The following is a 26,413-nucleotide window of genomic DNA, read 5'->3' as shown; positions in this document are numbered from 1 at the left end:
TGGAGGAAGGGGGGGGGGGAGAGGGCAAGAGAAAGACTGAGGATAAGGTGGAAAGATGGTGTGGAGAGGAATATTAATGAGTGTTGTGGGACAGAGAAAGGGCAGCTTGCTTGCAAAGGACAGAGCAATAAGGAGGCCACCCCTATGAGATTAAACCATTTGACAATAGATAAATGGATTTTCATGCTTATATTACTGCAGCAGTAGTGTATAAAGGGAGTAAGTCAGATGCTATTTTGCCACAGGTAGTTCTCTCATAAATGGAAATTTCATTCAGTAGAGTTTTCAGAATTTTTGCACACCACCATACAACTGATTTTGTGTTTGGCTGTTATGCAATAGGCCTACTAAGTTTGCCAAAAGAATACATGTAGAACATCACTAAAATTATTGATAATAAGTTTTATACTTTAAAGAGGGGTTTGAATAATTTACCATTAACATTTTCAGTTGGTTAGCAGTGAATGAGGGATGCATGTGCAGTACAGTGCAAAAGATGCTTCACTGTGTGAAATACCATTACAAGTGATCATCAGTAGTCAACATTAATTATAACAACGATATTTCAGAACAGTGGTACCATGATCGTTACAATTTTAAAGACAGGGAAAGGTCAAATCATAATGGAGTTAAAAGGAAGGCAGGATACATATTGTGGCGGAGTTAAAAGGAAGGCAAGATATTTAAATGTAACGGAGTTTAAAGGAAGGCAGGATATTTAAATGTGGCGGGTATTTAGCAGCGCCAGGACAACAGAAGCGGCGTGTGTGTGAACCAACATCCGGGTCGTGGTGAAAGTTGCTCTGCCGCCATTACAGCCCCAGCGCCCCAAGCCAGCGCCAGCCTCATCCCCCGTCATCCGTCTCTTAGCCGAGGCCACCGCTCTCATTTCTTCCCCCAAGTGCTACACCAGAAGTCGCATGTCAATCCAGAATCTTAATACTTTCGGTGAGTGACGGAAAAATGGCGGAAAATTTGACGAATAATGGGGTGGCAGTGACAGGGTTGGGTTGTCATTGCAAGATCCTCCTCGGATATTTTGGGCTTCATTTTGGGGTGTCCTCTGGGTCGATATTTGCCCATATTACTGATTTGGGTATTTAATTAGTGAGTTAATATTTACGAGCTGTGGGAATTATGTGGGTGGGGTTTCTAGGAATTATCTAGATATTGTGCAATTGCCATTTTCACAGGAATTTTTATCACGGAGTAATTGCGCAGTACTGGCCTTCCCCGGATGGAACTGGTGCACTACTGATGCCATATTGCCTATCAGGGAGGAACTGCGTCATTTCTTGGATCGCGGAAGCACCTGGTTTTATCTTGATAGGAGAAATTTGGGTCGAGGCCTCGGAAGTGGGTCACTTGTCAAACTCGGATGCACACATTTTTTTTTCCTCCATTTTTTTTTCTTAGCATTCCCCACGTATGTCCCAGATAGGCGGGTATTCACTGGAAATTTAATGGTACTGGCAGTAATAATGAGTCGCATCAGAGTGGTAATGCAAGATTTTTTTTTTTCTTTCGTACTCCATTGTTCACTTAACCTTCATTGTAGATGGTAACTTTATTAGAGGGACTAACATACAGACGGAAAGACAGATTATTTGATGAGGCCTGGATTGGATGGTGGGAGTTCATTGATTTATGTTATGTAAATGCAGCAGCCTTCTTTGTGCTTGCAGGGAGAGGAAGGCTGTTATTAAGGCACTAAAGATGCAGTCATAGTGGAAGGAGTGATTACAAACCAATCTTCACAAATTATATATTAAGAAGTCACAACAGAGAGTTAAAGGTGGCATCAGATTGTGTTATTTTTTTGTGTGTATTTTCCTAGTTTAGGCTGCCATCTTGACTTTGAAAATTGATGGCTGATTTTCCTGTGGACAAGATCACCACACACCCCAATACTTATACAACCTGAATCTCCACCAGAAGGGTAGAGAGTGTTGAAGGTGGAAGAAATATGGGGTAAAAGCCTGATCAAATGAGGTGATTATTATTTAGCGTAAAGTGAATGGGGTGGAGAGGTATATTAGAGAGGGGTGTGTGAGTTGGGAGCAGGGCAGTGAAATGGAGGGGGACAGGGCGACGTGGAGATGATTTGTTTGTGGCCACCCCATATGGGATTGAGGCATCTGGCAATAGATAGATAGAATTTAGTGATCAATTTTCAGCGGCAGTGACCTCTCGTTATGCAGTGGTAAATTTTTGCAAGTTGCCGATACACGCCCAGGTTGTGCAGGACCGGTATATTTTTCAGGGTCTAACCTAACCTAACCTGCAATGGCGGAATGCTTACCTTAGAGTTAGGTGTCATACAATGCATTTATGGTGGTAATATCCGTGAACCTCTTATTGGCAACTTGTAAAATAATCCCTGAAGCTCCCTAGTTAGTTTCAAATGCACCGAGAAATGCATTCGGTGAGATTGGTCCAGTTAGCGAGATTGTAAACACGCTGCTGTGCCGTGGGTGTCCGAGGCAAACATATCAGTTATTTTTCTGGTTGTATTTATGGAAGGAAAATTGCTCAGGAGAATAGGTGCTCTAGTTTAGACTTTTGTGTGCGTGTGTGTGTGTGTGTGTGTGTGTGTGTAAAAACTAGATATTTGACACGACAAGTCCTAACCAGATTGAGAGAACTTGCTGCCTGGTACATCCGTCTGTCCTTTTGTCTTTGGTATGTTTCCATTCTTGTGTTTTCATTATTATTATTATTATTTGACATCCTGAGCATCCATCACTCCTAACCTTGGCATTCTTTGATCCTAACTTTGACATCCTTCCAATCATGGCATCCTTCACCCCTAACCTTGGCATCCTTCACCCCTAACCTTGGCATCCTTCACCCCTAACCTTTGCATCCTTCACTCCTAACCTTGGCATCCTTCACCCCTAACCTTGGCATCCTTCACCCCTAACCTTGGCATCCTTCACCCCTAACCTTGGCATCCTTCACCCCTAACCTTGGCATCCTTCACCCCTAACCTTGGCATCCTTCACTCCTAACCTTGGCATCCTTCACTCCTAACCTTGGCATCCTTCACTCCTAACCTTGGCATCCTTCACTCCTAACCTTGGCATCCTTCACCCCTAACCTTGGCATCCTTCACCCCTAACCTTGGCATCCTTCACTCCTAACCTTGGCATCCTTGGGCCGGGGTGAGGCTTTGTTTGGGACTGTCGTGTGGGGCTTAGAGGTTGCTTGTGACTCATGGCGCTGCAGTTATTTTTCTTACCCTAGTATTCTGAATCGTCCAAACCTGTTTTTGTCACCTAAGGATAGAGTGAGGTGGGGTCTAGAATAAAAAAAAAAAGAGAGAGAGAGAGAGAGAGAGAGAGAAAGAAAAAAAAAAAAAAAGGAAAAAGAGGCTGTGTATCTTCAGCAAATAAGAAAAGGAGCAGCTGGTAATCAGTAACAAGCACTAAATTGATACTGGTGCTTGTGGTTGGTGACACTTAAAAGGTGAAAGATTAGATAAAAAGAGAAGTTGGGCTGATGGGAAACTAATTAAAGTAAGACCAGCACTTCAGGAGTTAAAGATAGTAAAATTACGATCAAGTTGCAGTTAGTAAGAGATGAGAAATTGGCGGTTATGGGGTTAAAGATGAAAAGAACAGTTAAAAGTAATGGTTGAATTCATTTAATTGTGAGAAACTATTTAAAGTGACCTGCTTTAGACAAAACCTCTTTATAGGAAGTAAAGATTACCTTAGAAGGGTATTTTTTAAAGCTAACAGTGGAATTGTTACTATGGATGTTTTCATACACCATAATTTAAAGTATCATAAGTGATGGAGCATTTAGGAAAATTTTTTGCATTACTGTATGTGATGAGGTGCAGTAAATTAACTTCTGACACTGTGTATGGTACCTTAGGAACATCTGCAGTGGATTGGTTATGTCTGAACCCCCTCCTGGCTACAAGCGTCCACACAGACCTTTGTTACTCCTTTCTTAAATGAATGCACTCTCACACCACACATGATGGATATTTTGGTGTAGGGAAGTGTGGACAGTTTTTGGAGAATAACCCTGATTGGCATACTTTATTATGCTTGTAAGCATCATTGTAAGGGTAGGTGTTTATGCCGGTTTGTACCCGTTGTTTTATTGTTTTGTTGAATGTAACCATAGATTTCAGTGATAGAAGTGGCTAGCAAACTTCCTCTCAGGTAGACAAGCCCATCTTGACTACGGATCCAAACTCAGGAGCCTTTGCTACAGTTTCCCAATTGGGCTCTGCTTGTCCTTTTGCTCCCATTTGTTGCAGATGACTTTTAAAATACATTTAGGAAAAGGGGGAGTGACCATCTGTGATTTGCCACAAGGGTATGGGAAGTAATTCCATCTTGTGCAGTGTTCATGATAAATGGGTTCATAAGAGATGCAGTGGGATTAGAGGTAGACTGCGAGATAACGCCGATTTCACATGTGCAGTGTGTCGTGGAGATTGCCAGGCATGAAATGATTGAACTTGCTGGTGATTCTCTTGAGTGTGTAGAAGTATTATTATTTGGGAGACACGTTATGTGCTGGAGATGGGACTGTGGCTATAGTGAGGAGTGGTTGGAAGAAGTTCAGGGAGCTGTTGCCTTTCCAGACATTGAGAGGGATCTCTCTTCATGCTAAGGGATCTTTGTATGTGGCATGTGTGAGGAGTGTAGTGCTGTATGGTAATGATACCTTGGCAGTAAGGGAAGAGGTTATTTGCAGGCTCAAATGTACAGAAATGACAATGATTACGTGAATGTGCAGTGCATCCTTGAGTGCGAGGCCTTGGGGGGGCTAGGTTTATAATGGAAGAGTTGACAGGTAGGATGGGACTGGAGTGTATTGGTGTTGTGAGGAAGAGGGGTAGATTGAGATGGTTTGGGTGTGTGGAGAGGATGGGGGATGATAAATGGGTGCAGAAAGTGAGAAGTGTTAATGTTTGGGGAAAGAGTAGCTAGAGATAGAACGAAAAAGTCGTGGGATGATGTCATTGTGACCTCAGGGATAAGGGACTAAATAGGGATGCTGCCAGAGATCAAGCAGCATGGAGAGCTGTCATTAGGTGACTAAGGCCAACAAATGCTAGCATGTTGGAGCATTCAAAAACGAAACAAAACAATCTAGGACCAAGCAGCCTCCAACAGTACTTTTACAGTTCTGACTAGAACAGTGGCTCAAAATAAGCATGGTGAACATCTAAAACTATAATTATCATATATACATCCCCTGTAGATTAATGTAAACCTCAAATCTACACTCTGGTTATTGTCTTTAAAGAGTGACTCCCCATAGACAAGCATCGTGGAGGTGGCTTTAATAATACACGATAGCTACACACACATGGCCTTTTCCCAGCAAACAAAGCACACCAGTGCAAAGGCCACTTGCAAGCACAGTGCTCTCAATGCTTGCAGGTACAACCCCCTCCCCCCTCCCCCCAAGTAAAGTTGTTTGTAGGCTGTCTCAAAGCCCTCCACATTAATATTTTTCCATAATCAAGTAAAGTAATCTGAAAGTACAAGAAATAAAATGGAAAGTGCGATCAGAGTGAAGGACTGTTTCCTCTTCAAAATGTATGGAGACTATAAACATCCTCAGCACAATAATACTAGAGCACAAGAGGCACACATTAAATTCCTGTAGCACAGATCCCTTAGCTACACTCTTAGTAATATGTTGTACAGGAGCATCATTACAGAGGAAAGAAAAATATCCAATCTTTTATGTCATGAGATATAAAGTTCATTTCCCCAGCACAGATGCATCCTATTCTTTCAGCTCTATACTTTACCTCCCTTATTGCGTCATTGTAATCAACCACCACCTGTCGTTGCCATGATCATCTGTTGCTCGGTCAGAAGCATTGGATCCCAAGGGTGGACCACTTAATTCAGGCATTTTAGGAAAGAAGGACCGGTGTTGCAGTACCACATTAGTTACTGAACACATTGAACACAACCGCTGCTCAACACGCAGCACAAACACTTGGTTACTGCTGAGGTCCAGACTTGTCAGTGTATGTTATCTTCAAACTCCTTCAGCTGGGGTACATCAATTAGTCTGTCCCTGCTATCTCTGTGATAAGGGTCATAAGTAGTAGTGATGAAGGGGTTAATTAAGACTTTATCTCCTCCAGTTAAGAAAGTTCCCTGAGCTGAATAGTGTGTGGTTAATAAGAATATAATACAAATGGTGTATGGTGGTGGTGGTAGTAGTAGTAGTAGTAGTAGTAACTTGAGGCTCATCAGAATGTGAAATGAATGGACTGCAGGCATTGGGATCATGTTGCCCTCTTGCAGTCTACCATCTTCTTATGAGGGTATATGGAAGGGATTGAGGGATATTTATATAACTGGGCAGCTCCGCTCCCAGTCATATCAATGCCATGTGAAGGCACCCATGTCCAGCACTGTACTTGTGAAGGGGTTAAATTTCACTCAATAATAGTCAGTAAACTACCTTTCACACTGTATGTTCACCCCATGCACCTCACAGCACAGTCATTGAGCACGATCTTGTCAATAGATCTTAAGAGCATTCAGTGGAAGGGTGCAGATTTATGTGGGTCATTGAGTTCACATTTAAGGGGAATAGGCCAAAGCAACAACAGTGCAATGTTTGTAAGTATAATCGATGACAATAGTTCTGTTCCACGTAGAGCTGATGTTGTGAAAGGGTTACTAGGAGAGCTGTTAATAAATCAGGTCTTAGTGAGGGATGTGGTATGGAATATGATTTTCAATACACTTGGTGATGTAAATTGGAACATGCCAGCAGATCGGCTTTATATTTAGCAGTGTGAACTTAAATGTCAGCTTTTTGTAGGTTATTCAGGACTTCATGGATGATTTATTTTTACTGCAGCAGTGTCAAAAATGTTAATTCATGAAACTGTTTATAACAAAGCCTGATCATGCAGATATTTGACAAAGGAACAATGAGTGTGGGAAGTCAGTTTAGTATGAGATGTTGAGAAAAGTAGGGATGAACTAACAAAATAGAGAATTTTTGATCTTGAAATGTGTGCCCACAGGTTTGGTAACATCAGACTTACTTTGATTCCCTTTAAGTTAATGGTGAACTAACCACACCATTCCCTGCCATGTAATAGAGCAGAAGTTGTAGAATGATGCAGAAATTTAATTTTTACGTGGGTGCTGAGTTCTGCTGCCCTATTCTCAGTGCCTCACATGCAGCCCATCTGTTGGCAGCTTTGATCATGGGTCAGAAAATAATAGTAAGTCCTTATATCCCTCCCTCTAGAAAATAATAGTAAGTCCTCATAACCCCCACCTGCTGATTTTCCATAAACCCAAGAAAATTTGTTATTGCTGCTGTCAATTTGCCAGTTATAGTCAATTTACAGAGCCAGTTGTATAGCAAGATGTGTGATATTTTGATCAAGATAGAATAGACTTACTGTGCTTGAAAGATCTGTGTGACAAATGAGCAGCAAGCTTAGGGTGTCAGATTGAAATGCAGTCCCCGCCTCTTGCCTGGCAGCCCCGGTCACCAGGCAGAAAATAGACCTCAGGGGTGATGCTCCTGCCACATCACACCTCTAACCACACGGGCAAAGAAAGTGGGCATGATGGATCTCTCTGCATAGGCTATTGTGTGTTTTTTATTGTTTAGTGTGATATTGTAGGCGACATGAACACTAAGGTTGTGTTTGTGTGTATGTGTGTAATTTTTTGGTGAATCACAATATTACCCACAAAATATCTCTTCCATCCATCCATCCATCATCTAATCCTATTGTATGTTGTCCCATGAGGAGCTTAGAAGCCTGGGGCTAGGCAGGTTGGTCCTGACATTTGAGTGTGACCAACCTCACTCATCCCTGAGTGGCATTACATGAGCAGTAAACCCCAACCACCCCTTGGATATAAACCTTAATGGGCTCAGTCCGATTGGAATGCCGTAATTACCCACTAAACCAGCTGGCGCCTTAATTTGGTTATATGGTTACCACCCAGCATAGTAAATGGTTTCCTGGTGTACAGGAAACCATTTGTCTTGTCACTCAGTGTAGGGTCACCCACAGGCAGAAGGAAGAGGAAAGAATGAAGGAAAGAAAGACAGAAGAGGGAGTGTAAAGTCACCCATAGGCAGAAGGAAGAGGAAAGAATGAAGGAAGGAAGAGAGGAAGGGTCAGAATCCCAAAGCAGCATGGCTTCGAGTGAGTGGATGGTGGGCGTACCCACCTATCAGCAAAATATCTGTTGCTTCATATAAAACTAATGTGCCAGCGACATCTTTGTAAACTGGTTAAGGACTGTGAATCTCTGAGTGGTGAGGTCATAAGAATAGTGTAGCTAGAGATAATAACAATGAACGTTGAGAGCTGATTGAGTGGGGAATGGACAGGGAAAGTGTGGAAGAGTTACAATATGCAGAGGAAGTAACAAGAAAGTGGAAAGTGGAGTGGACCATGGCAGTAAAATGGATGTTAGTAGACTTAATTTGTTAAAGCCTGGTTTTTATTTCAGGCTTTTCAGTTTAATATAGGTTTTGTCTTTATCACCTAATAATTGTTCTCTGTAAGACTTAATGTTGGTAGTTTTACAGGCTTACTTGTTATTTTCCACATGTTGCTTCTTTCACTTCCATAGATACATAATTTATCAGTGCAGCTTTTGTGAAGTTATGTCTATCTACCTATCTATCTGTCTATATCCCGACGCTCTAATCCCGCAGAGGGTGGCCACAGACAAAACACTTCCAAGTTGCTTTGTCACCCACCATTTCACTGCCTTCCCCCCCCAGCTCATTCTCCCCTCCCTCATATACCTCTCAACTCCATCCCTCCACCTCATCCTTGTTCTTCCCCTTCCTCTCCCTCCCTCCACTTCATCTACATACACCCTGTTAGTCAGTCTTTCTCCATTCTCTCCACATGTCCAAACCACCTCAATGTATTTCTCCTAATTTTCTCCACCACATCCACCCCACAACGTTCCTTCACTTCTTCATTCGTCAAGTTCTGTATTCGTGAAGTTGTATATTTCTCATAATTATTGAACGAAAGAAGCTAAATGTCATTTTTTTTTTTTTTTTTAGACCCCTTTGCTGATGCAGCACGTGGGACAGACGAGGGAGTGCAGGATGGCCTTGTGCATATAAGGTGAGTCACACAACTGTTCAAGAGATTAACACCAGGTGAACAGTTAACAGTATGATGTATAATTATTTTCTGTGGTTAGGGAAGTGGGGGTTTTGTTGATGTTTTTCTGATTGGTGGTGTTGGTGGTGGTTTATGTTAAGTTTGTTGGAGTTTTTCTGATTGGTGGTGGTTTATGTTAAGTTTGTTGTTTTTTTCTGATTGGTGGTGGTGGTGGTGGTTTATGATGGCCCCAGGCATACCTGAACATGAACTTGGTGAACGACAGGCATTAGTTGCCCCTCTAACAGCCCATGAATCTCCATTTGGGGGATATGGAGGGAGTTAGAGGACATAAGTACCCGTGCCACCCTGTGAAAGTCTCCAGTACCTTTTCAAATCACTATTACCCTTTTCATACATTACAGCATTACTACTCTGGGAGGAATTTAAAGCTGATAGGTAAAATTGATGTGGGTGCGCAGACAGCCGCAGAAATCGGTAAAATATCTTTTGAGGCCCTGTTTGTCCATCAGTTTGGCTCCAGCATTGTGTAGGTTCAGTAGATCTCTGTACAGTATATGGGACTTCGGGAGTTTTGACATTTTTTCCCTGTGTACTTCAACAGAGAAAAATCAGGGTGTAGGATTATAAGTGGGGGGGGGGAACTCTACTATAGGGGGAAGAGGTATCTGAGAGTGGGGGGGTGAGTTGGAAAAAGGACAGCCTGATGGTGGTGTACCGAATGGTACGGATGTGATTCATTTGGGACACCCCTTCTGTGATTAAGGTATTTGGAGAGCCCATCATGACTGAAATAATTAACCATACATTATTATTGATCACGTTATCCGTTTTCAGAATCCAGCAGCGCAATGGGCGTAAGACGCTCACTACGGTGCAGGGCCTGTCTTCAGACTATGATCTGAAGAAAATTGTCCGTGCCTGCAAGAAGGAATTTGCATGCAACGGCACAGTGGTTGAGCACCCGGAGTACGGAGAGGTGGGTACTTTTTTGTTTGTTATTATTATTATTTTTTAAAATTTTATTTATATTTTACAATGCAGGTGGGTCCCGTTGTATGAGCAAATGCCATGTGAGAAAACAATTTAAAATAGAACAGGCAATTTGGACCCAGATTTGGTGATGCAGGTACAATAATTAACCTAACCCTATTTTTCCCATAAGTTATCCAAGTGTCCCTCATTAACATACCCCATTTGTATAACAGGAGTTGGCTGGATACAGAAAATCCTAGGTTTATATCTCCCTTTTGTCATTCACTTCCGCTATGAAATTCTCTTGAATAGCGAAAAGTTGCCTGTCTAAGTTCCATTGATGCCTTTAAAGTTGATTTGCTTTATCAGTTTTATTGGAAGTTGATATATTGCAACACGTCCATGACATAAGAAAGACATGCTGTTTAATTTTTGTATCCTCATTCCTATGCATTGTTTACAATGCATGGTTGAGTGGTCATGTGGAGGAGGAGTAGGTTAGTAAAATGTGAACCATTTTCCTTATTTGTGTATGCTTGCCTTGACATTTCTCTCTCCAGACTCTTCATCTGCTTACCGGGTGATCTTCAGACAATCCATGTAGCTTTTTTGTTGCCAGTTGTCTTTATTCCATATCCTGTCCAATTTCACTTTATTTCTGGTTATAATCTGCCAACAGAACAAAGTGTTTTTTAACCTGTTGTTATAACCTGTGCTGGAGGGTTTCCTTCTGGTTCAGCTGAACTACATAAAACCAGTGGTGAAATTACAAGGCTGATCCCCCCCCCCCTTGTATTCTCTTTTAACATTATTTTTGCCCATAGCATTTTTTTTCTCTCTCTCTCACTGATTACTAGTGTATGCCATTGAAATTGTACATTGTGTGATACAAATATCCACTACTGGATGTAATGCTGAACTGCGTCTCTTTAAACAGTTGTTAAAAACTTGTAACGACAGCAGTTGCTCAGAAATTTAGAGAGGTCGGCATCAGACGTCGTGGACTAAGCACACTAGTAGTTGTGCTTGCTCACTGTTGCCATATAGAAACCTGGCCCCATGGAAACCTGATGTCTGGGGGTCACTTTTCTCTTGAGAATTTAATCCTGAAGTCATTTATGGTATGGAAAACTGACCCATTCAAGGGAAATTGACTGCTCCTGTAAATATTTCAAACTTTTTTTTTTTTTTTAATGGAGCTAAAGTTCAAATGCAGAGAAGAGATTCAAGGCTGTTATATTGCCTTAGCATTCCCCTGGAGTAAAACAGTAGATACAGTGAGTACCATAATTATCGGGCTGGGGGTGGGACACAGGATCGTCCCCAAAATAGTTTTGAGTAAATTTTCTAAATAGGTTTAATGCTAGTATCTTTACAACGTTGCTCCAACCAGGTAAATTTTCTACAGGTTCTATGCTAGTTACCAGGGATGTCATGGGTTTGGCTAATTAATATCTGTTGTCTTGGCGTACTTGGTAACTAAAGTGTTTTTATTGCCTAGGAACTGTGAGGTACAGTAATTAACAAACCTGGATCTCAGGTTTGCACATGTGGTGTCTTATAGCTGTTAGAGGCAATGCTGTTTCTCACCATTATGTTAGTTATATACCATAAACCCTACCCTAGTTTCCCCCTCGAATGATAAGCTAGGATCCAAGAAAAAGAGGAAGCATAAAAGTTAAACTACTGTACTTAACACTTGTGCCCAGAGAATTTAGTCAGTCTTGAAGTGAGTGTTTCAGGATCAAATCATGCATAAGATAAGAATATTTACTTAGCTAAAAACAGAAGTATCAGAGTTTAAAAAAAAAATGATAGTTGTTTCCTGTTTTACACTTGTACCTCATATTATTCTTTTACATGTCACTGTAGTTGAATACTGCTTTATCTACCATTTTTGCCTTCTTTTGTATTACACAAAAGATGCTCACACATTAATCCAGCTTATTGGTACAAGCAACTGCTGCTTTGTTGGAAAAGGCTGTCTTCAGAAGCAGTCTTGTAAGTTGACCACTTTCTTGATAGGAAAGTGTTGACTGAGTATTCTTATACCAAAGTACTGTACATTAATTCATACTGTCTGTACTGTGTCTGCTCTTCCCACAAGATATACCTGATTGTAGAAGCCTCGTGTACAATAATTTTCTGCACATGTTCATGGTGTGTAGTAGTTGCCTACCTTTGTAGTTTACCCTTAAACCTGGCTCCACACCAGACAGTCTTCACCATTCATTACTCTGACCTTTTTACCTTTCTCTTGTAACACCACTACCACAACCACCACTTATAACATCTTTCATGAATCACTAGGTTTTCTGTCCTACCCACTGCATGCAAACAACATATATGTATTAACAGCCCAGTTTCCACTGCTCTTATCTCTTAAATTTTACATGCATTTAGCACTTAGTCCTTTGTTTCATATCAACGGCACTCTATTGTTGGCCGCCTTTCTTCTATAGCCGCTTGACTCTCCTTTTTCATTACACATTTACCTGCACTCTTATTACTGCAATGAAGTACTTCCGTCATAAATGTTTATTGGACATGCCCCAATATGAAGCTGCTCTATGTGAGACTATAGTAAAGTTGGAGGAGAAAGACTTTGTGGTATGGAAAAGAAAAGAGGAGGACGATAGTCTAAGTGACAGGAAGAAGGATCAGAAGGACAAATAGCCTGGAGTCCATTACCTGTTGGAGAGAGCAAGGCATCAGAGAGTATAGTTTGATTTACTGGAAAGTGATTCCTAGTAAATGCAGTTGAGTTTGTTGGTTTTATTTTTTGCAGGTGCTGCAACTGCAAGGTGATCAGCGAGAAAACATCTGTCAGTTCTTGACCAAGGTGGGGTTGGTCAAGGCCGAGCAGATCAAGGTGCACGGCTTCTAATGTGATTCCTGCCCCCGGCCCAGTCCCGCCCCGCCTTGCCCTGCCTTGCCCCGCCCCGCCATGCCCAGCCCAGAGGTGGGCACGGTGTGTGGAGGCGGGAATAGCACAACAACACCCACCGCCCTTTTCCCTCCAGCTCCCCCTGCCTGGCCCCACCCCACCCTGGCCCTAGCAATAACACCATCATGAGACTGGCCGCGCACACCACCAACACCACCCCCCATACCACCCCCTCATAGCATATGGTCACCTGTACAGAAGTTTTAACCAACCATAAAGCCCACGCAGTTTCTGGACAACGCTGCGGAGGCTGCTCAGAGGGTCATACGAGGACATCACTTGACTTCCCCTTAAGGGATACATCAGAGGACATCACCCGACGCTCCCAAAGCCCCAGTAGGATGTACTTGGATGATTGCATAGACGTATTTCGGGAATGACAGTTTTGTGCTAGAGCGACTGTGTGTGTATGTGTTTGTGTGCTAGGATTGCATCATGTTTTTCAGGCTGTTATTTTTCTACAAGGAAGGACTTTTCTCAAATTGGTTTTTAAAAGTCGGTGTTTTATGTTTGTTTGGTGTGTAGTGCAGCTTGTATGTGTTGTATAACCAAATAAAAAGTCTCATCAATATTGTTTCTTGTGTGTTTAAATTTCACCTTTTGGATTTTAGGTGAATGTCAGATTTTTGGCATGTGCTATTTCTTGCTGGTATTTAGTAGAGGAAGAAAACTAGTTAAAATTCTTTATCAGAAGTACTTTTTACAGGAGAGTGGTAGGTGGTGGCAGCCATCATCCAATCACTTGATATACTGGTAATGCTGCCTACGGTATGTCCTTATGTGATGCAATACTGAGTGGCAGCCATAAAACCAAATGATAGGGTGATAAACCTACTGTGATGTCCGTGGGTGGAGAGATGCAAATGCAGTGACACATGAACCAAAGCTTTCTCTCACCTGCACCTCACTGTGGCAAGGCTGTGTCCACAAGGGAACAGTGATTTGCTATACAGGACAGCCCTGCAGGCGTGATTGCTTGCCTGTAGTTGATGGGCATTCTCAGCCAGACAGACCAGGCTATTGTGCTGCTACTGCTACAGTGTAATGAACTGGACAAGTGTTGTGGATGGTTTTCTGTTTGTATGGTCTGGTGTACAGGTGTGGCAGTTAGAAATGGTGTTGACAGAACTGTGCTGAAAATAATCGCTTCATTGCAAGAATTATCATGCATGTCGCATATCAAAATTATCTAGTTTCTGTAAGCAGGGTAACTATCTTGTAAAATATACTGTAGTGGACTAGGCAATGATTTCATCTGCTAGTGCCAGGTGATACTAGCCAGCCTAGAAGAGAAACCCAAGGGCAGAGCAAGTTGGGAAGTTTACACCAACTTCTTAATACTGAATGTTTGTACATCTTAATCTATCCCAGGCACCTTTACCTAGTGAGTGATGGCTAAATTGATTAAGGATCTCTAAGTTTTGGTTAAGGTAACAATATTGTTTTCAATGGAATGAAATCCTAACACTTAAATGACTGCTGATGACTTCACATTTTTATATGTTGGCAAGTGCCAGATGATTTCACATCCCAGGGAAATTTTCCTGTCTTCTGAAATGCCAGCTGTGCATTGTATTCAACAATAAGTGTAACAGTGTATTGGAGAAGGATGCATTCACATGGTGGCACCTATTTAACCGGGTAGGTCCCCTTCCCTGCTTATGCAAACGTTCAACCTACTCCCCAGCCCCTAGGATAAGGATAGTGGACTGCAGAAGGCAGACTTAAACCTGCAGTCCACAGGGTTCGCATTTCATACGAACCTGGGGCCACAACAACATTGTAACAGTGATTAGACTCTGCTTTGTGTGCACCTGGCAGAGTTCCATGCCTAGCAGGAAGGGCTGGGGGATTGCAAAGCTGCATTCTTACAGTACTTCTCATGGTCAGTGATAACAAAGAACCTCATTTAATAAACCGATTGCATATACTTCTCCGGTATTGTATTGAGTAATAACCTGCTAGCATTACCTTTTGATCTGGAATGTATATTTCAGCACGGTAGTTTGTACTCACTGAATTGTTAACATTACTATATGGCCAGTAAATGAGTAAAGCAAAGGGCAAGGTGAGCTATGTCAAATACATAAATCATGCTTCATGTTCTGGTTATTATTGCATGTTTTATCATTGTTCTGTTAGAAGTTGACAACTAAAAGCCTTTGTCGTATCGATGTGTACTCAAGAGCTACGGAGAGAAAGCCGTAAGTTTTTTTTTTTTTTTTTTTTCTCGGTATATCTGCCCAGTCACTTCGCTGTTAACATGGACAGAGAAATTATTTGTAGCAAGTAAACATTTTTAGGGATTTAGGGTACATGGTGTTGGCTGATGTTCATGGGGAATGTTGCATGTAATTATGGTGTAAATTTCCCGTGTTTTCCCTGTAATTAACGGAGTTTCCCATTGCAGATTGTTTTCTATGATTATAGTTATATTCATAATTCTGATGCTTATAAAATATGTTACGTATATTGAAAAGTGTTTTAGTTTAAGAATGTACTTAATGTTGCATAAGCCTTTGTCTTTGCAGTAGGAAGGGGAGCATGTGCAGTTTGAACATCCTCTTCCCGCGCAAACTACTGTGTCGTCTGCTGTGCCTCCGCCAGTCAGCTGATATCCAGTCATGATGCTGCATTCATTTCATCTCGCAGTAATGGCATTTTTACCAGCTTAAAACTTTCGAATGTTGCATTATATATTATACCATTGAAAGCTCGACATAAAATACACTGGTAACCGAATGAATATACTGAACTAAGGTTATAGCCAGTCATGATGCTGCAACCATATTTTTCAGGGAATTTATCATTATCGCTCAAACATACGACTAGAGGCTAGTACACTTTTATTTAATAGATGCAATGATTATTGTAACGCATTTAAAATTAGTTAAATAGCCAAAACAAGAAGGATCTACTTTGTTATGAGGAGTTTGTGTGACTGAGCCACGCGGCTACCACATTCAGAGTTGCCAATTCGACATCTTTTGCTAGATTTGGAGATATTCTATTTTCAATGTAAACTAGCAAGAAATCTAAAGATACTCTGATTTTAAATTACTGGCGATTCTCTAGAAATCTTAGCTTATTCTGACGATTATTATCTCTAAAACAATGTTTGAGGAAAACATGTGGAGAGGCAGATATGCAAATGAGGAAGTAATGAAGCGTTGTGTTGATGTGTATGTGCAGGAAATTGTTAGAAGTACCCTAAGATGGTCTGGCCAAGCTGAAAAAAAAGAGAGATTGAGAGGTATACTAGGAGAGTATGTAAACGGGAACAAAAGGGAGAACGAGGATGAGGTAGGAGGTGGGGTGATATATGAATGAGGGAACTGACTGAGGAAGGGCTACCTATTGGTAAATGGCGGATTGAAAAGGAGGCTATTTATTTATAACCACCTCTTACGGTATTAAGGCGTCTGGATGTAGATAAATGGACATAGAGATATTTAGCACTGTTTGAATAAGTTTAGCGATATTTATGTAAAGTTTGGCAACTCTAACCACGTTCCTCCCCCACTCAGTCCACGCTGGTCTTCCCCGGTGGTTCTCTGGCACCCCGGGGCTCGAACTGGCTCTTAATTGAACACCTACCTACTGCATCCTTTACCCGGAAGGTGACTGGCGACGTGGAGGAGTGAGTGGAGTGGCTAACTGGTGCGGTCACGGTCAACTGTCAGTGTGTGGTTAATGGAAAGGGGTGATGAGGCAATGTAACTGTTACCTCATGTTTCCTAATCGTATATATTTTTGTTACCTCCTTCTTGGACTGGGACTTTAAGTGATCATTATTACCAAGTGTAGTGACTGGTAACTGAGTAATTTTGGCTTGGTTAATGGTATTTAGTGTCAACTGGATAATTTCACACCAACCCACACTGCACCCGTTTTTTTCACGTGCTACAGTCGTAAAGAAAGTAAGAAGTCATTGCAAGTCATTCGTGATCATTGGCAGTAATTTGAGTTCGTAATAATATTGTGCTCGGTGATAACAGGATAATTTGACGATAAGGGAAAAAGGTAGGATAATCTGAATAAGGAAAAAAGTTTAGTTAATCTGAAGGTGACTCATTTTATCAGTACTGTAAATTTGTATTGATCGTTACTGGCTGATTTCGATTATTAAATAGCTAGATAGATAGAAATTGAGTGACTAATATAACAACGTAATATTTTACAGCCAGTATATCCGTCAGCATATTGCAGTCATAAAGAGTAGTGATATGATAAAGTATAATGGATGACGGTGATTTAACAAGCCTTATTATCCACTTAGTAAAAGATAAAGTAATTACCCGACTCAGGTGGTGATTAGAGGTGAATTAGTGGCATAAGAGGTGACTTGGGAGATTTGAAGTTATATAATACAGCTTTGTACCTTGCCAAATTGCTCCCCAGCTGCATAGTGGTAGGGTTAGTGGTGGAGGTAGTGAAGTGGCAGAGTTAGTGGGTTTGTGAAGTGATAGAGAATGGTGGTGAATGAGTTAGTGAAGAATACATGGTGGATTATACCAGCAGGGTAGCAGTTAAATGTCACCAGAAAATTGAAAAAATAAATAAAACTTAAAAATAACTAGAAGGAAACTTAAGAATTATTGTGTAGAATCAAAATATTACAATACAAAAATAAATAGTTGAAAATATATGTATAGAATTAAAAACTTGGAAATTATTGTACATATAATTTCACCAAGGCAGTCTGGTGTGATTAGAATTTTTAAAGATCAGTAGAAGTACAGTACTAAATAGCACTGAAGATTGAGCGAGTAACTTCAAAACTTAAGTACTAAATATTACAGCAGAAAATTGGGGGGGGAGGGGATCAAAGTTGCTATATATACAGTTGCTTTTGTGAAGTTAAAATCTGGTTTACTGAAGAGTTTACAATAGTCAGATGCCATAATCCCATAAGGGGTGGCTAGTTTACATTGACTTACTGCACTTCATAAAGACAACATGTATGGGCTGGTTATATGGTTACCACCCAGTGTCGTAAATGGTTTCCTGGCTTACGAGAAACCATTAGGCTTGACATTCAATGTAAAGCCACCTGAAAAGGAGAGAAGAGTAATAAAAAGTGACAGGAAAGATGGGAGAAATAGGAAGAGAGGAGGACAGACACTGGAAAAGAAAGAAAATAATGAAGGAAGCTGTTTATATCACTGACAATTAGCCCATAACTTCAGAATGGATGTATAGTACTGTACTAGATTTCACAGCAGAAAATAGCAGATAACATCAAAATAGCTTCAAAAATACATGTGATTGTCAGATTTTGGCTTTTAATAAGTGAAAAACTGTCAGATGAAAGCCAATGGACCTAACTTTTTCCCAGTTATGTGAATATTGCAAAGAATGTCAAAAATTATTAGTTTATTTTAAGAATGCACAAATATAGTTAAGTTTACCATTGGTCTTTACTGTCTTTAGTGATTGTGTACTTTCTCTAGTGATTGTGACATTTGAAAATTGTGAAAAATCATGCTAAGGCTTTTTACATGATTCCAGAGAGTAAGAGGAAGACTTAGGTATTAAAAAGCATTGTTCTGTACTTTTATATTTTTACTGTAGTGTGTGAGAAGTGTGAAATGCTTTTACGAAGACAAGGTAGTGCTCGTAAATAAGTGTGAAAAGAGTCATACTAGGAAGAAGAGTGTGTTGTTTTAGTGGAATGAGTTGGGGAGAAGGCAGTCTAATGGTGGGTGACAGAGCGACTTGGAGGCGTTTTGTCTGCGGTCACCCTTTGCGGGATTAGGGCGTTGGGCTATAGATAGATAGAAATACCATAACAGGACAGTAATAATTAAGTCACGTGCCCAGTTTTATGATTGAACGAGGCAGCGATAAGAACAGGTCTGTACGAGGGTCCTCATAGTTAGTGATAAAGTGAACATATGTTGAACAAAGAATAGAACAGACTAAATTGAATCACCTAACAAGTTTTGTGATTGAACGAGACAGTTGGTTAGTTGTAATTGAACGGGTCTTAACGAGGGCTAGAGTAGTTAGTGAGCATATGGTAACAAGGGTCAAAGTAATTACCTGTAGTGATAAAGTGAACTGGTGTTATTGAGGATCAGAGTGGTTGTTGGTGTGGTAATTAATGAAGCTTTAATCACCCCATTCCGTACAGTGTATTTAAGTGAACAAGCATATGAGTGGATGGTTCATGTACTGCATTAGCAAGTGGCCAAGTGATTGAGTTGCTTGTAGTGGTGATTGAAAAGCCTTTAATCACCCACTTTTGTTTTTTAGTGAATAAGAAAATCAGACAGTGGTGTAAGTGATTAGTGAATGTGTAGTTAATGGTGACAGTAGTAGTAAAACTCATTGTTGTAAAGCAGTCACCCACTCAGTTCTCTGCAGTTGAACGAGCCTGTTGAACAAGAACGCTAGCTGTTGTGATTGGTGAACCTGATGAAGAACACGATATATGTGATTGAGGACGCTGCTAATGTGATTGAGTGAATGGAGTCTCTTGAACAAAAACACTGTATGTGATTGATGAATAGTAGTGATGAGTGAGTAGATGTTGAGATAGATGTTACTAGATACAGTGAAGTTAACGTACTGATTGAAAACGCGCAAAAACAGTTGATTTTTTACAATTAAACAAGCAACAAGTGTGTGATGTGATTGCTAAAAGGAATTAAGACTGAATATTACTGAAAAAAAAAAAAAGCGGAGTGAAACAGTTTTGAATTTGAACAGGATTATTTGTCAAGGTAGTGGATGTGATTGGAAAAAAAAAAAACATTAACAGTTTGGAATTAATTAAGAAAAAAATCTAACAGTTTGGATGTAAAGAAAAAAATCTGAGTGACATAGTTTTGAATTCGAATAAGTTACAGTTAATGTGGTAGAGAATAGATGAATATGATAATCTGTATTGAAATAGTGAGAGGTGAATGGAAAAACATAAAATCAAAGAAATCAACCTCATTTTTGTGTTTTTTAATAAGTTTGAAATATTGCTGATGTGAAAATTGGACATATATCATACCGTATATATAGTAACCTTTATTGAAACAGTGAACGTGGTGGATGAAAAGCAAAATTAATACTTTTATGTTTGAACAAGTTTATGGGATTAAAATAGTTCTTAAAGAAGTGAATGAATAGAATATCAACCTCTGGATTTAAAAAAAAAAAAAGTTGAAGTAAGTGATAAGCGAAAAAATCGGCTTCATTTTTTGTTTGAACAGTTTATTTGAAAAGTTGGTGAACAAGGGCATCCAAAAAAAAGTTCTACATGTGTTGATTGGTGAACAGAAAAAAGAAGAAGTTCTGAATGTGCTAATTGTTGAACAGATACGGTAATTATAAAAGTGGTTGACTAATTGATGTGACGAAATTAGACGAAGCCATAATTTATCCACTTGAAGATGACATAAGTAGTTAACAATCTAAGTTGTATTTAAAAGCTGAAAAATTGCCGTAAGTGGTGATCAGGATTGGAAAAGTGACCTGTCGTCCAGTAAGGAACCCCCAAAATGAGTAACAGTCTAAGTGGTATTTAAAGTTGTGAAATTGTAAGTGGTGATCAAGGAGAGTCATAAATTACGTGATTGGAAACGTGACCTGTCGACCAGCAAGGAGTCCCCCAAACCACCTTTCATACTTCAGCCGGACTAGAAGAGGTGAGAGTTCATTGAAAGATTTTAGTATAAGCCCTTGATTATTTTATTTGTTTATTTATTTACCAGTATTTATTTATTTTACTTATGTTACCCCTACATAGCTGTATTAGGTCGTAGAGAAAATGGAGAAAGAAATTATTTATATATGGCTAGGCTGTTCATTTTAAAAGTAGAATTGCTATCTTCATCTTGAATGCTGAGCCGTGAGATTAAACACGGATATGCTGCTAGTCATGAAGAAGTGCTATGGAATTTTAGAGCCGTAATATTTTTTGTCACTGAGCTACGTGAAATAGGCCTATGCTCCAAAATGAAAATCTGGGCCAAGTTAATATGAAAGAACTATAGGTATAAAATCACCATCTTGAATGCTGCGCTGTAATTAGAAATAAACACGAATATGGTGCTAGCACGAAGAAGTGGTATGGAAAGGACGTAAAGAGTCGTAGAATTGTCTTATTCTGCAACTGAGCTACGTGAAATGTGCAGCAAATGGACGAAAATCTGAGCCAGGATAAGGTGAATGAACTTACAGGAGAGCAGAGTCAGGTGGAGAGTGGGGGAGACCGAGGATGAGATGGAGGGATGAGGTGGAGAGGTATAGGAGAGGGGGAGAACGACAATGATATGGAGGGATGAGGTGGAGAGGTATGTGAGTGGGGGAGGGGGAGACTGAGGATGAGATGAAGGGATGGGATGGAGAGGTATATGAGTGAGGGGTTGGGGTGTGGATTGGAGATAGAGCAGCCAGATATCGGGGGACAGGGTGACGTGGAGGCAATTTGTTTGTGGCCACCCCACGGCGGCTGTCTGTTGATAGATAGGTCGAGGGGCAGGCAGACATACAGAGATAAGGTGCATAGGTAGACAGAAAGGAAGATCTAGACAGACATGAATAGACAGTCAGATAAATACCGTCGTTAGCTATGTGGATAGACCGATAGATAGAGGTGGTTTTGTTGTGACAGGATATGGTACCCACGTGGTAGATATGATTGAGTTGAGTCTGGTGAAGTTGGGGATGTAAACAGATATACCGTATCGTCACCTGTGTATGTGTGTGTGAGAGAGAGAGAGAGAGAGAGAGAGAATGTATAAGCAGCAAAATTAAGTGAAGATTTACATTCAAGAGAGAGAGAATTATAGGTAAGCAGCTAAATATAGTAATGATTTAAGTTCAGTACAGAGAATGAATATACGGTGTGTATATATATATATATATATTTATATATATATATATATATATATATATATATATATATATATATATTAAACAGCTAAATATTCTAAAGATTTAATTCAGTCGAGAGGCGCGGCGAGGGGAGGGGGGTCTTCCCGTCACGCCCCTCCCTCCATTTTGCTTCCATAATACCGACGGGAAATAGGTTTGCAGTGTGTTAACCTTTAAACTGGTAACGTTGTAGTCTGGCACAGTATATTACACAACAACGGAGAAAATAACCTTCAGCCTATGCAATGATGGATGAAGGTTATCATTTCTCTGGTTTTTCATTCGTGCTGGTCTGCTCATTTTCTTTCCTACCCGTCTGCCCATTTTCATTCCAAACTGTCTTTGTATTTATTCCTGTCTATCTGACCACCGAATTACCAAAAAAAGGGGGTGGGGGGATCACGATGACTGTGGGGACCTACCTGCACACCCAAGAATGAAGTGATTGCAGTATTATCTCTTGTTTTTTATATATGCAAGTCAGGCAGGTTTATTTTTTTTATGCAAGTCAGAGGAAAAAAAAAAAAAAGGGTTTTTTATATGCAAGTCAGGCAGGTATATATATTTTTCATGCAAGTCAGTGAGGCCAAAAAAAGAAAAAAAATAGTTGTGTTTTTTGTATATGCAAGGCAGCTTATCACGGTATCTCGGCTCACACAGATATCAGTACCGCCAGCCGAAGCTCACGCGTGTAAGACGATGAATATTTAGGAGGTTAACTCAGTTCCTCTCCTTTAGCGATTTATTTTGAGGTTTCTTAGTTCCTTTCCTTTAGCGATTTATTTTGAAGTTAGTTCCTATCCTTCAGTGATTTATTTTGAAGTTAGTTCCTCTCCTTCAGCGATTTATTTTGAGGTTTCTTAGTTCCTCTCCTTCAGTGGTTTATTTTGATGTTTCTTAGTTCCTCTCCTTCAGTGGTTTATTTTGAGGTTTCTTAGTTCCTTTCCTTTAGCGATTTATTTGGAGGTTTCTTAGTGTCTTTCAGTGATTTATTTTGAAATTTCTTAGTTCCTCTCCTTCAGCGATTAATTTTAATTTTTGTTTAGTTCCTCTCCAGCGATTTATTTTGAGGTTTCTTAGTTCCTCTCCTTTAGCGATTTGTTTTGACGTTTTTTAGTTCCTCCTTTAGCGATATATTTTGAGGTTTCTGGGTTCATCTCCTTCATTGATTTATTTTGAGGTTTCTTAGTTCCTCTCCTTTAGTGATTTATTTTGAGTTAGTTCCTCCACTGCAGGGATTCATTTTGAGGCTTCGATTTATTTTGGGGTTACCGTAGTTCCTCTCCTTCGGCGATTTATTTTTTGGTTTCTTGGTTCTTCTCCTTTAGTGATTTATTTTGAGGTTTCTTAGTTCCTCTCCTTCAGCGATTTATTTTGAGGCTTCAGCGATTTATTTTGAGGTTACCATTGTTTCTCTCCATCGATTTAATTTGTGGTTTCTTAGTTCCTTTCCTTCAGCGATTTATTTTGAGGTTTCTTAGTTCCTCACCTTCATCGTTTAATTTTAAGGTTCTTAGTTCCTTTCCTTCAGCGACTTATTTTGAGGTTTCTTAATTCCTCTCCTTTAGTGATTTATTTTGAAGTTTCTTAGTTCATTTCCTTCAGTGATTTATTTTGAGGTTTCTTAGTTCCTCTCCTTTGGTGATTTATTTTGAGGTTTCTTAGTTTCTTTCCTTCAGTGATTTATTTTTGCACATTTTCAAAGGCACTAGGTTATAAGTCCATGTTGTATATATATAGGTGGCTTCGTATTTCCTTTCTGTTAGCGATTTATTTTTGCACATTCCAAGTCTCCATTCACTATTATGTTACCGGTACTAGGAAGCTTCAGCAGCGATATAATTCCCTTCAGTAACATGCAAGGCGATACTGAGATTTAATTTCCAGACAAAATCGCTAAGGAAGAAGTGTTTGGTAGACTTCGAAGGTAACAATAGGCTCTTGGGTGTTGAAAGCTCCCTAGTATCAATTGGCCAATGTAAACCTTAACACCTTTTCGTAAGTGAATTATTTTTGTGTAGTAGCAGCGTTATTGTTCTGTTTGCTGATGTACGGTAAACCTCAACACCTTTTCGTCAGTGAATTATTTTTGTGTAGTAGCAGCGTTATTTGTTCTGTTTGCTGATGTACAGTAAACCTCAACACCTTTTCGTCAGTGAATTATTTTTATCATTATCGTAGCAGTGTTATTTGTTCTGTTTGCTGGTGTATTGTAAACCTGAACACCTTTTCGTAAGTGAATTATTTTTGTTTATTAGCAGTGTTATTTGTTCTGTTTGCTGGTGTATTGTAAACCCTGACACATTTTGTAAGTGATTTATTTTTATCGGTAGCAGTGTTTTATATTTGTTCTATTTGCTGATGTAAACCTTAACACCTTTTTGTAAGTGATTTATTTTTATCAGTAGCCGTGTTTGATATTTGTTCTATTTGCTGATGTAAACCTTAACACCTTTTTGTGATTTATTTTTATCAGTAGCAGTGTTTTATATTTGTTCTATTTGCTGATGTAAACCTTAACACCATTTTGTAAGTGAATTATTTTTGCTTAGTCGCCGTGTTATTTGTTTCTGGTGTTGATAGGTCAGGGTCGACATTGCAAATACCTTATGTAATATGCGAGGGGGAAAATAACTGTGTGTGTGTGTGTGTGTGTGTGTGTGTGTGTGTGTGTGTGTGGAGGGAAGGTGTACCGTACTTAGAATTTCCTCGTGTGTGTGTGTGTGTGTGGAGGGAAGGTGTACGGTACATAGAATTTCCTCGTGTGTGTGTGTGTGTGGAGGGAAGGTGTACGGTACATAGAATTTCCTCGTGTGTGTGTGTGTGGAGGGAAGGTGTACGGTACATAGAATTTCCTCGTGTGTGTGTGTGTGTGGAGGGAAGGTGTACGGTACATAGAATTTCCTCGTGTGTGTGTGTGTGTGGAGGGAAGGTGTACGGTACATAGAATTTCCTCGTGTGTGTGTGTGAGAAGGGAAGGCGGTGTTGGCTACATAGAATTTTCTCATTGATATTACTAAGGTGAAATAGTAAATTATATAACATAGTCTACACCATAACCATATACTCTAAATAGTTTTCTTTGTGTGTGTGTGTGTGTGTGTGTGAGAGAGAGAGAGAGAGAGAGAGTCTAGCATATACGATAGGCTACCAGTATATACCAGTGTTAGTGATATTTGTGGGAGAGAGAGAGAGGGAGAGACGGTAGTAGAAGACTTGGTACAATTTTGGTACGGTATTGCAAAGGCCCTCCCACACTTGGCTAGGTGTGAGAGAGAGAGAGAGAAACTTTTATCTTTCCCTAGTTTATGTAGTTTTTGTCTTTGTGTGTGTGTGTGATTCCAAGATTATTGTATATATATTTCTTGATTTCCAGTAGAGAGAGAGGGAAACAAAGAGATGAAGCTTACTTATGAAACAGATCAAGAGAAAGAAACATCAATAGAGAGAGAGAGGAGAGAGAGAGAGGCCCAGGGGACACCACACGCCACATATAAACTCCCAATTCTAGCTTTCTCGCCAAGTTAGCTTATTTTAGACTGGCAACCCTACCATTTTAGCGAACCTAGCAACAAATAATTCTAGATACTGAAGAAGACCCGCTGACTGTAGCAAAGGAGGAGGGTGACTGCAAGAATAAGGAAAGAAAGTAAATGGTGGTCTCTCTCTCTCTCTCTCTCTCTCTCTCTCTCTCCTAAGCTGAATAAAAATCGTCTGACAAGATTGGGGATAAAAAAATATGGTTGTCGCATTTTGCTCCGTTGCTAAGGTGAATCTCTCTCTCTCTCTCTCTCTCTCTCTCTCTCTCTCCTACCTAGCAACCTCTAGCAACTGAATCCTTGGTATTTAATCGCAGTCATTTTTTTTTAATGCTAGGAAGAAGGAACGAAAGGCCAACGAGCCCGCAAAAACTGTTCCCTCCAAGCGAAAAACAAAATACTAGAGAGAGCCAAATTCAAGATCCGGTCATTTCGAGATGCCTGGACCCGCACTGCCCCGGGTCTCGAGCTTGCGTCCTTCACATGAGTCAGACAGCAGCAGACGTAATTTTTCCAGTGGCACTTAAGTCTTTTGCATCATCTTACGCATTTCTTAACTCCTTATTGAATACTTAGTTTGAGACGCGCGCGCGCGCGCGCACACACACACACACACACACACACACACACACACACACACACACACACACACACACACACACACACACACACACACACACACACACACACACATTTTTTTCCAGTCCCTAAATTTTGCACGACACACACACACACACACACACACACACACACACACACACACACACACACACACACACACACACACACACACGGTGGTAGTTAAAGGGTCAACTTAAGCCAGGAAGCCAGTAGGTAGGTAGACAGGGGTGCCAAGCCAGGTAGCCAACAGGAATGAGAGAGAGAGAGAGAGAGAATCCCCTGTCAGATATGCTTTTCCACACACACTGTACTGATTCAGCCACCGTAGTCCTG

At 40.3% G+C, this 26,413-nt stretch overlaps 1 protein-coding gene across 1 annotated transcript; it reads left to right on the top strand.

Annotated features, from left to right (window-relative positions):
• The first annotated feature begins 789 nt into the window (after window positions 1-789).
• Window positions 790-13,623, top strand: eIF1 (eukaryotic translation initiation factor eIF1). The gene is made up of 4 exons (XM_080273079.1): window positions 790-948; window positions 9,061-9,124; window positions 9,962-10,103; window positions 12,888-13,623. Exons 1-4 carry the CDS (start codon window positions 921-923, stop codon window positions 12,984-12,986), a joined length of 333 nt encoding a protein of 110 aa, XP_080129205.1. The 5' UTR covers window positions 790-920; the 3' UTR covers window positions 12,987-13,623.
• The last annotated feature ends 12,790 nt before the right edge of the window (window positions 13,624-26,413 follow it).

The sequence above is a fragment of the Coenobita brevimanus genome, chromosome 53, assembly GCF_032717465.1.
Source record: "Coenobita brevimanus isolate Jiangsu-jjx chromosome 53, ASM3271746v2, whole genome shotgun sequence".
NCBI classification, from domain to species: Eukaryota; Metazoa; Arthropoda; class Malacostraca; order Decapoda; family Coenobitidae; genus Coenobita; species Coenobita brevimanus.
This window is presented reverse-complemented; position numbering and strand designations above follow the sequence as displayed.